General features: G+C 49.6%; 1 protein-coding gene across 1 annotated transcript; it reads right to left on the bottom strand.

The window, feature by feature from the left end:
- Positions 1-6892: 6892 nt before the first annotated feature.
- On the bottom strand, positions 6893-10076 carry Fam43a (family with sequence similarity 43 member A). Its single transcript, XM_034515724.2, has one exon. The coding sequence runs from the start codon at positions 9063-9065 to the stop codon at positions 7791-7793; it is 1275 nt and encodes a 424-aa protein (XP_034371615.1). The 5' UTR covers positions 9066-10076; the 3' UTR covers positions 6893-7790.
- Between the last annotated feature and the right edge of the window lie 1385 nt (positions 10077-11461).

The following is an 11461-nucleotide window of genomic DNA, read 5'->3' as shown; positions in this document are numbered from 1 at the left end:
TGATGTGATTTGAAGTTTCTCTGGGCAGAAGTCTGGGAGGATCAGCATGGTGTTCTCACTGTGCTGGTGTCTCACTGTGCATCTCACACCAAGGCCAACCACAACAGCCAGAGCGTACAGCACAGCTTGTGTTCTGAGCACAGCCCCAGTTGTGTCCACCCATGGGGCATGCACACTTGCACAGACACGATTACACACACATGTGCATACACACCTACACATACATGCGTGTGCATACAAACACACAGAGAGAGCATGGTGATACACACAGAGAGAGAAACTGGTGATACACACACACACACACACAAACACACAAATTCTTGGAGAGCCTGTGTGTACTCTTTTCCATATATAATGTCTCCCAGAAAAACTTCAGATTCTCCACACTTCTGAATGACTGCCTCAAGGAGTGTGTGTGTGTGTGTGTGTGTGTGTGTGTGTGTGTGTGTGTATGTAGAACATTAATCACACCAGCAGTATCGACCTGGAACAGTAATCAAATGCTGACATCATGCACCCCTTTACATGAAACAAATACAAATCCATCCAGAGAAGCCAGGACAATGATACACTCCTCTGCCACAACTGATGGGAAAGACTGCTGTGGAGATGATCCAGAATCCCTGTGGACACCTAACATTTTGATGGCAATGTTAACCTATAAACTTCTACAGTTTCCTGCTTTTAACTCAATTGTGTGTCTTTGAGTCCTCACGTTTGCCCTTCTTGGGCACTGGAACACATTCAGTGGACACGTATGGTATGTGGGAGCCCCACAGAGACTCTTGAGCCCACTGTTATATCATCTGACTACTATAGCAGTAACTATTCAGTCCCTACATGCAACCTTCATTCATCCACTGGTTAGACTCTGAGCCCGGAAGCAATCCAGAGAGTACTGCTGTCAGGCTTTAGTGTTTCCAGTCGACAGAAAGAACTGCCCCCAAAGGAAAGTCACGCAGGGCAGGAAAGCTGCTATGTGCGAAACCAGGGCTAGAGCTACAGGAAAAGCTCATTTCCGCTTCTGCTGTACCTTACAGCCTTGCCCTCGGGAACACTCCCTTCACCCACTGCAGACTCCCAATCCCATCTCTGACGGCTAACCTTGGACTTTTGCTGGGATCTGGATCAGAGGAATGGAATGGAATGGACGATTTGGGACACGTGACCAAGACCTTGTAATCTCATTGGTAGGAACATGTCTAAAGGGGCTGGTCAAGAACTCGGCCAGTTCCTTCACTGACCAATTGCCTCCAGTATAAGAAAGCAAGGTTGGCCCCACATGACATGGTAATCTCTTCCAGACAAGCAGTCCAGGCACAAGCAGAGGCTCTTCCAAAGAGAAGTGCTCCTCTACTGGAATCAGATGACAGGCACCAGTAACTGGTTGTCGCTGGGATTCAGGACCCCAGAGAAAAGGTGTCCTACAAAGGTTGGGTTTCCCTTCTGGGGAAGCCTTGTGAGAGGACATCAGCAGTCATGGCTGACTGTGGGTGGTTTTCTAGGTCTGTAGGTGGTATCTGGGAACCATTTGCAAGCCCCGATCTAAGAACACAGAAGCGAGAGTTTGCTGATGCAGGACCTGATGGCTCTACCCACCCTCTGTCCGTGAACTCATATGACCTTGGAAATCTTTCACTTTTTCTTTCTCTTTCTCTGGGTAGGAATTCAGCTGCAAGACTGGTGCCTTTTGAAATGTGGCATCTGGTGTTAGGGAAACATTTGTAATGTTATGAGTACTGCCTGCACCAAAACATTTCTTACTACCCACGATATTTCCCTATCCTGGTTCCTGAAATCCCCTTATTATTAGAAAAGAATCCAGGACATATACTAAGCTTAAAGAGGCCAAATGGGGTGCTTTAAATAGTTGTTGGGGGTGGGGAGAGGGCTTATCTCTGAATACAAGCAGCTGGCACCTGTCCCCAAGGCTGTGGAACTCTCTGTGTTCCCTTCTGCAGGACTCTAGAAGAAAGAGACTGGGGGCAAAATTGCCCCCTGAGTTCTAATCTGGGCTCTTCTACACATGAGCTTCCAGTGACATGTGTTTTAAAAGCCTTCTTGGCCTCAGTTTCCCCATTTATAACATAAAGAGATTAGAGCCTGAGGTTCTCTGTGTGGCTCTCAGTCAGAATTAGGAAGGAGAAAGGACCCTGGAAGTAAACCTATGACCTTGTCAGTCATGGTTGGCTCATCCTGGAATTCCAGCCAGAGAAGAATACATTGAAAAGAGATGGAGATGGATATGGATCCTGGGATGGAGAGGTCTGCTACTAGGGAGAAGCATCTCCGAGACACTCAGGTCCTGAGTCTTGCCTCAGGTGGGTCTTGGGCTCTGTTGTGACAGAGCATCTTGCTATCAGATGCCCTGTGGTCCTTGATAGCATGCATAGGCTTTGCTAAATTTCCGCAGACAGAAATTCAGCCTCTTACAAACTAATGTATACACCACACTCTAAATAGGCAGCCTCTAAGTCCCAACAGTCAGGAGACAAAAATTCTAGTCTAACTTACTAAGTGATCTTAGGCAAGAATTTGGAAGCTAAAATGAGTAGAAGCAAGTTACCAATTATCTTCAAAACCAACTCCAAACGAACCACCCTCCTCTAAGCTAGAATCACCTCTCTCCAGAAGGCTGGCGATGTTCTAGAAAAAAGTTCAGATAGAAGCGAGAAGTTGAAGCAGCTTCTCACCTCACCCAACATGCAGGTCCTCCAAACTGGATTCCTCTGCCTGAGTAGATTTATTTACCTGGAGATTTATCAGACTCTACCTCTAGCCTGAAATAGACTTACCTCTTCCCTCCCTGGGAGTATTTTCTGAATACCCATTAGATGCAAACCTCAGTGCTCCATAGAGTGAATCAGAGACGCCTAAGACACATTCTTAACCTTGAAGAATTCTGCCAGGCCGGAAGGAAGGATACAGATGATTAATAACCATGATGCAATGGGAAGAACTCCTCGCTCTCAACTCAGACCTGCTCTTTGAGGGTGGAGTCTGGCTAGACCAGATGTCATGGGTGGAAGAGCAGACCAAGTTGCTCTGAGAACTGCCAGCCACCCACCAGCCTCCCACCAGCAATTATTCTTCTCACCTCTCTCACCTCTAGGATTGTGTGTCCCGTTTGTATTCGTTCACAAACGGTGGTGGAGCGGATGCTAACCAGCAACATCACAACATCTGCAACCGAGTGTCTACCATGGATACATCGTTGGGACTACAAAGGAGGCTGGGGAAAGAAAGCAGCTTTGACTTAGGACTTGGACCCTGGAGCCTCCCTGTGTGGCTTTGGCCAGGACAAACACTTTATACTCCAGTTTCTCTTAAAGGTGGGAGCAGGTCAGAGTGCCTTGAAATCTCAGGGTGGTGATGACTGATAGCATCCTGCCTGGTTGGCTTTCCCTTAACATTTTCCTTTAACGTTTTCCCTTTAACATCCGGGGGTTTTATTTTGCTTCTGGAGTAACTGGCTTTCTGAACAGGTTTGTGGAAAGTTGAGAAATGAAGCCAAGGACTGGATGCCGATTGCAGCAATAAGAGAAGCTGGGTGTGCAGTGGGAATGGTGTATTAACAGAAGGAAGTAGGGTTGGAGACAGAGATGAAGAGAAGCACAGAAATGGCTACTGTCCACAGGAGTTAAAAGTAAAGACTTTCATTGATGCTGCTGAACACCCCAAGACAGATGAAGGAATAGCTGCCCCCCCGCCCCCAGCTTTTCAAACCATCAAAACGGTGATTACCCATGACTGCTCGAGCTGGCTCAGCTCAGAGCTTGCACAAGGATATAGTGGCAGAGACCTCTGGGCTATGACTAGAGGGGAGCCATCAGGAAGAGGAAAGGCTCCAACTCACAATAAAACTAGATCCAGATGTGGCCATATACACAACATCCGGTAGCAGTGAGCACTGTCCTGGCCCCTACCTGCCTTAGGGCCAGGAGTAGTTTCCCAGGCATTTGATGTGGTGCCAGGCTCCTGCCTGAGGTCCATGCTCACTGTCTAGCCCTTCCATGCATCCCCTGCCAGCAGTTGCTGAGACTACTGATGCATGCCACAACGAAGGAAGACGCCTGCTGATTAAATTACCAAATCCTGTTAGAAAACAGGACCAACTCATTCCAAATAGAATTTTGATGTTTCTCGTGATCTTTGGTGACTCCTGGGAGATTTTGAAATCTCCAGTGCGGTGCCAAGGGTGGATTATTCCCAACGGTTCCATCTTCTTCACCAGCGGAACCCTCAGACACAGCTGGGTCCCCTGGGAAGGAAATCCACTCAATTGGTGTAACAGGGTCTTTCTAATTTGTTTAAGAGCCACTGTGCTTCTGGAGTGGGGGAGGTGGGCGTGTAGTGAGAGATGTTTCTTTAAAGAGGCACTGTGTGTGTGGGAGAGGGGTTCTCTGAAACTAACATAGTCCACAGACTCTGTCATGCTAAGGTTTATTTTAGACCTTCCTACTCTTCCCTCGTTCACCTTCAACACACACAACATGTTACAGACAGGAACATGGGATGTCTGTGCTGAGAAGTTAACAAATGCCTGCCCCAGAGCCTCAGCTGCTACCTCTTCAACAAGCCCTCCTGCCTCCGGAAGTCACTCGGAGTTCTGTGCCCTCAGTGCTGGGCTGTTGGATTTGCAGTGTGACTTAGGCTGCAAAAGAGGGGACAGTGAGTATCTCGTTCATCGCACTTAAAACATCAGCGGGTTACACATGCGAAGGAGAAACAGCTACCTCACCTTGCAAGAAGGAAGAGGTCAGTGTGATGATCACACCAGATGTCAGGCCTTTCTAGAGTGTATTTTTCACCCCATAGCCTGAGCTGGCTGTGGTCACACCAGGCTGCCTAGCACCACTAGGTACCAGAAACAAAGTTTTTGTTGTGTTTTCATTTGAGACATTTCTCCTTTCTCTAGTGATGTCATCCCTGGAAGACAGAGATGAAACAAGTGGCTGCATCATGTTTCCCCTCCGCATCTCTTCTAGAATTACATCAGCCAAGAGCCCTGAGGTGCGGTGACAAACAGCCAAGAAGCCAAGGGAGAAAGAGTGAGGCAAGGACAAGGGAGGGAGGAAGGGTGCTGGCTCTTTTTCCATCAGCAATTCTTGTTCCCACTCCCCACTACTCATAAATCAAGTAAGAAGTCGGAAAAACATCAAACTTTAAAGAGAGGGTCGCCTTGGCTTAAATGCTGTTGCCAAGTCTACATCCTTAGCTGATGAAAGCCAACCTTGGCGTGTTGTCTGGCTGACAGTGACGGTCCTGCTCCTGAGTAGGAGCCGTATCAGCTCCTCCGCCTTGCACCTTTGTAGGTTTTGTTGGATGGTGGAAGTTGGCAGTGTGGCAATAACTGGAGATGTGAAGTGTCGGACAGAACAGCGGCTCACACAGCTATCTGCGGGAGGTGTCGCCACAGAAGGCCGAAGAGGGGGGTGCTGCCACTCATCTTCCTGATCTATACCTGAACATTTAAAAAAGTCATTCGATGATATACATCTGATGCATTCTGGGAGACAGATGAAGAAGACTCTTACCAAACCAAAACAGAAGATTAAAAGGTGTTTCCTGTGTCCTTAAGAAGACATTGAGTATTTTAAAAAATACTTCCCACCCCCACCTCTTTTCTTTTAAAGGGATAGTTTTATTGCTGAACTACTCCCATTAATTAGGAAGAAAATTTCACCCTCCCTTTCTCTCTGATTCCAGTGTACTCCAGTCTCCTCAGGATCCTTGGGCCTAGCTGTTCAGAGCATATTTTGGAAGAAAACAAAGCAAAGTGGCCTCAGGACGCCTCGAAAGGCCAGGAGTAAGATCCATTTCTGCAACACAGGAAGAGAGGTCCAAAAGGGCAATGGGGGGAAAATGATTGGCAGAAGGGAGTTTGGGCAGTGTCACGTTACCACTTCCAGCTGATTGAGTGTAGCCCAACCAGAGACATCTGGTTGGAGTTCACAACAGAAACAAGCAGAGAAAGCATGAACACCCTACAGCACACACACCCACACCAAGCCAACAGCTCTGCTGTCTTGCTCTCAGAATGGCTCCCACTGGGCCAGGCCCGGCTGTAAGGGAAGGAAACAAGGCTGTTCAAGCTTCTCCCCCAGCCCCACCTGCGCCATGACTCACTCCCGGGTGTCTGGAGCCTACAACTTTTCTCTTTGCTTTTCTTCCCAGAGAAAAACAAAGCAGGACCCCCTCCACAGAGTCCTCTTTAGGGTGCTCGCTGGTCTCCAAAGCACCGTGGCAATTTGCAGAGGAAGAGGATTATATAGTATGTTTGTACTTGATCACTAGGCCAACCCACAGGAGGTGGTAAAACACTCAGCAGATGGCAAGTCACTCAGTAAACAGCTATACACATGTAAACACTGTGGTAGTTGAATTTACACCGACCTCTTCAAAATTAACTTGAAGGAAAAAAAAAATCCATTTGCCAGACGTAATGCTGCACTTCTTTGACCCCAACATTTGGGAAACAGAGGCAAGTAAATCTCTGAATTTGAGGCCAGCCTGGTCTACATTATGGAGTTCCCAGCCAATTAGAGGCACACGGTTGAGTCTCTAGTCCCAAAAGCAACAAGCAAGCAAAACACACACACACACACACACCACACACACAATGGGAATATGAAATATACAGAAGTCTGAACACAGATATAACACCCAGAATTGTCTGATGCAAAAACACTTTAGGAGATGGGTAGCATGGTTTCACCTGCCTGCCCTCTCCAAGAGGAAGCAGGACTACACTAAGGCTGGAGGCACAACCCCGCCCCCACCTCCTGACCGCCAATCATCTGGGGTAGCATTTCCAGAGGCTCGCCTGTTCTGACAGCTTTTCCTCTTTATTCTCGCCCCGCTGACATGCAACAGAACTGAAACAATGCTGCTCAAAAAATAACAAAATGTTTTATACACATTTCCATATATACAACCGAACAACGTTTTACAGGTATCTTTTGCACAGCAAAAGAGATATAAACATTCAGCTCCATGAACACAGTTATGTACAAAAAAAAAAAAGTCAAAAATACTTCACAACAGTGCAAAAAATATTTTACATAGCATCGCGGAGTAGGAGCTTTGGGGGGAAGGAAGGTGTGTATTTCTAAAGCAAAATTCCTCTTTTTGTTTCTTAGATATTAGATTTCTTTAACTGTAAACAAAACACAACTGTCATACCCTGTCCCCCCCCCACACCCCCCATAGGAGAGTCATTTGAGAAATTTGGCATACTTTCAAGAGTTTGAGTCTGAGGTAAACAGCCCAAGCTCTCATATCCAAAAGAACCGGGGACAGGTAATTAAAGCCTCCAACGTTATGAAAGTGACTTTGTTAATGAGATATTGATGACAGAGAGAGGCCTTCCAGTCAGGGGGTCTGGAGAGGAAGTTAACCCCCCCTTCCCAAGTCCCAGCTGCCTCACAAACAGGAAACCGGCTGCTGGGCACCTCCAGCCCGCCCTTGGCCTTTTCCAATCTCAGCCAGCTTTCCCTCACCCACACCCTCACCAACCAGAGAGCCTATCTCTTTGCTTTGTAGTGCTTCTTCCCTCTGCCCCCATCTTCCCCACCCCCCCCCCCCAACCTGAGCCACCTCATAGCCAAAAGCCCTGGGGCAACTAAAGGGAAGAGAGAATAGCTTCCTCAGAAAACTCCAAACTCAGGTCTGGGCCTCCAGTGCGTCATTCTCCCTTTCCTGGAGGTTAGGGGGAATAGAACTACTGTTGGGGAGCCACTGTGTGTATGTGGGGGCGGGGGTGGGGCACGGAGAAGTCTTCTGGTAGCTTAGACCGAGTGGGACTCAACTAGGCTGGTGCTGTCAGCAGGGCTGGATGCGTTGCCAGGGCTGGCAGAGGTGGCGTCCAGGCCTCCACCCTCGATGGAGCTCTCACTGCCAGTGCTCTCGCCCGACAGCAGGCGTGTCACCCTTAAATCGGACTCCAGGGTGCTCACGTCATTGCCAAAGCTAAGGTCGCCCAGGTCACAAATAAGCTGTGACAGTTGGGCCTTCATGTCTGAGGCACAGCCTGACAGAGGAAGTGACGTCCCCGAGCTGGGGCCCAGCGAGACCCCGTCGTCCCCCAACGCCTCCTCGTGGCCATTTTCCAGCGGGTCCAGCAAGTCCTCACATTCCAACTGCATGGCCACCAGCAGCGCCCTCTGCGCCTCGGTCTCTTCCTCTGCTGGATCCCCATCCCCCACATGGTCCTCTTCTTCCACCTCCTCCAGGCAGTCCTCGAGGTGCTCCTCTTCTTCCTCCTGCAGCTCCTCCTCCTGCTGTTCCCCAAGCAGGTCCTCAGTGATGGAGCCCAGCTTGGGAGCGCTGCGGCTGCGCTCCACTGGCGGCTTGTAGCAGCAAGGTCCGTGCAAGAGCAGCTTGCGCAGCGGCACTAGTGGGATGGTGTGTGCGCCCACCAACTCCTGCTGCTGGTGACGCGCATCATCCCGCCGCTTGAGACGTTTAAACTCTGCCAGAGCGTTAGCTGACGTCTGGTAGAGCAGCAGGGCCATGGCCTGAGCCTTCTCTGGCTTGGACACCAGCACCGCGTGGCAGCGTAGCATTACCGCCTTGTGCTTTAGCTCATGCCGGTACACCCAAGCGAAGACTTTGGGCAGCCGAGCGTCTGCCACACAGTAGGTGACACGGTGCAGCAGGTAGAGGTGGCCGGGACGTCGCAGCGCTCTCTCCTCGGCATGCACCATGCGGATGCCTTGCGCACTCACGGTCAGCTTCATCTTAGTCCCTTGACGGCCAGCCTCACTCTTACTCCAGATCTTGCCCACCGCTAGGTCAGTGCAACCGTCCCCTCGCGCCTGGATGGTGGTGGCATTCCCCAGATAGAGCACAGTGTAAGTGGGGTCCTCGCTGGTGATGTGCAGCTTCTTGCGCTTGGAGCGGAACATGCTGCCCACCCGGCTGAGCGCGCCTTCCGGGCAGGCTCTCGCCAAGGAGCTGAGCGCGGAGTAGTGCAGGCTCACAGCGTAGCCCTTAGGCTTGGACGCCTGCCGCGGCGGCGCCTCGGCCAGCAGCTCGAACTTGTGCTTCTTCCACGGCAGCATCTCCGGAGGACGCCCGGGAGTGGCTGGGCGGCGGTGGCCGAGCGCGGGGTGCGAGCCCCGCAGGGCCACCAACCCAGGCTACGCTCGGCCCGGGCAAGCTCGAAAAATAAAACTAGAGCTGGGAGGACCTCTGGGACAGGGAGATGGAAGCAGAAGAGGCCTGATAGTGCTTGGGAACCCCGCAGGGGCTGGGGTAGAATCTTAGAAAGAAAAAAAAATAAATTCAGCCTCGAGTGTGCAAAAGAGAGGCGTACACACACACACACAGAGAGAGAGAGAGAGAGAGAGACAGAGAGAGAGAGAGAGAGAGAGAGAGAGAGAGAGAGAGAGAGAATATATTACAGAAGCCTAGATGAAGAGGACTAGGACAAAAGTCTCAGACAAGCAACAAAATAAGAGAGCGGAGCGGAAAATATTTTAGAAAAAGGACAAATGAGTGCGTGCAAATAAATAGAGGGGGGCGGCTCGGCCAAAGCAACCGGGATGGTGAGAGAGTAAGCTGGAACTCTTCTTCAGCGAACGTGACACACACACAAGTCTTGGGCCAGGGCCAGAAGCCGCGGAAACTACAGCAGTGCGCCCAAGGGCCGGTGCTCCCCACCCCCAGTGGGTGCGGGAGAGGGCGAGCCCCTCGGCTGAGCTGGTCCGGGAATGAGCAGCTTGCCCCAAGTGCAGTCCGAGAAGTCTGGCTGGCCGCGGCGGGCCAAACACAGCGGTCCCGCAGCTCACTGCATCCTCGCTCCGAGGGGACGCCGGGGACTCGCGCTCGGCTGGCTCGGCCAGTGTAGCGCGGGGTTCCGAGGGCAGGACGCGCACATCGTCCGCTCCGGGGACTGCCGCTACCTCATTGCTTCTCTCCCGGGGGTGTCCCGCTCCGTTTCGGGGTTCTCGGCGATCTGCAGCGCGCCCTCTGTGGTCGTGCGCGCGGTAGCCGACTCGCTAGCCTCACATCATTGCCGTCCGGGAGGAAGATCTCGGGTTAATATAGGCCGGCACGAACCATTCACCGCGCGGACAGGGGAGGAGCACAGGAGAGGATCCCTTTAGGGCTGCGACGCAGGACGCAGTTCTGGCCTCTTAAAGGGACCAGGTTGCAGGCACTGGTCAAGAGAAGGGAAGGCTAGTCCACTTAGGCAACCACGTCCCAAATTTACCAGTATCTCTTTTAGCTGTAGAAACCAAAAAGACCTGGAGTTACCCGATAGCAAGAGGAACTTAAACTTTGACACTCCACCCTAGGCTAAATTGCAACTCGCTGAATAAGTGTACGTCTAGATCGAAACTTCTGGAGGAGGTAGTGGTAGTTGAGATTGTAGACTCTGGGAGAAATTGTGTAGTGTTTTGTTGTTGTTTTCCTTCTGTGACAACGTCAAGAGAATTTGCAGATTCTGTTTACTATTATTCTTTAATAATCATCTAGTAAAGATAATACAAAAGAATTAAGAAAAAGAAAATATAAGAGAGTCAAAGGCTTACCGGTTACTCTCTTGGTGCCATTTATCCATCAGTGAACAGCAGGTAGTGGAAAGCTCGCAGTTAAGATAACTGTCGTGAACAATATCAAACACAGTAGTGAATGATCCCTAAATTACTTGCTTCCAGTTTCCACCCCGACCCAATAACACTCTGTCCTGACACATACTCTCAGAATGAGGCGCTTTTTTTTTTTTTTTTTTTTTTTTTTTTTTGAGACATACGAAGTTTCTAAGTAAGGCTGTGCTGCTGTTTGTACACCTACCACTGATGCAATTTGGGTGAGAGTTCTTAGTTAAAAACTCAAATGACATTTTTCATGCCTTTTTTTTTTTTCACAAGCTAACTGAAAAAATACGGAGTTTGTTTGTTCCCCTTTATTTTTCTACTTTTCCCTCCCTTGAGACAGGATCCTGTCATCTAGATCAGGCTATACTCAAATTCGGATCCTCTTGTCTCTGTCTCCACAACTGAAGACCGGCATCGCCCTGTCTGGCTCTAGATGAGATACTCTTAGTCACTCACCAGCTTGCTCCTCTGCTAGGAAGTTAATTCTGGGCCCTCGAAACAATCTTCTTGACACCAAGGGGCCAATCAGTAAAAGCAAAATGAGTTCTATTTGATAAATGAGACATTCCAGTGAACAGAAATATTTTTTGCTGGGTTAACTTCAGCCAGAAAAAAAACCCAAGTCCTATGAGAATCTGGGAGAAGGAAGAAGAGAGTTCACTGTGACTAAGAAAATTAAAAACAAATTCAGGGAGCAGGTGATATTTGAAAGATGATTTCCCCAAACAGGAGGGGTATTGGAGGTCTTTCTGAGAGTAGAGGATGATCAAATTCCAGAATTAAAATGCAGACACCTGTATAAGATGCGAGAGTCAGTGATAACAATAAAGAAATGTCTTATAATAGATTTAACA

Source organism: Arvicanthis niloticus, chromosome 12 (genome assembly GCF_011762505.2).
Source record: "Arvicanthis niloticus isolate mArvNil1 chromosome 12, mArvNil1.pat.X, whole genome shotgun sequence".
Lineage (NCBI taxonomy): Eukaryota > Metazoa > Chordata > Mammalia > Rodentia > Muridae > Arvicanthis > Arvicanthis niloticus.
Note: the sequence above shows the minus strand (reverse complement) of the source record. Positions and strands in the feature narration are given on the sequence as shown.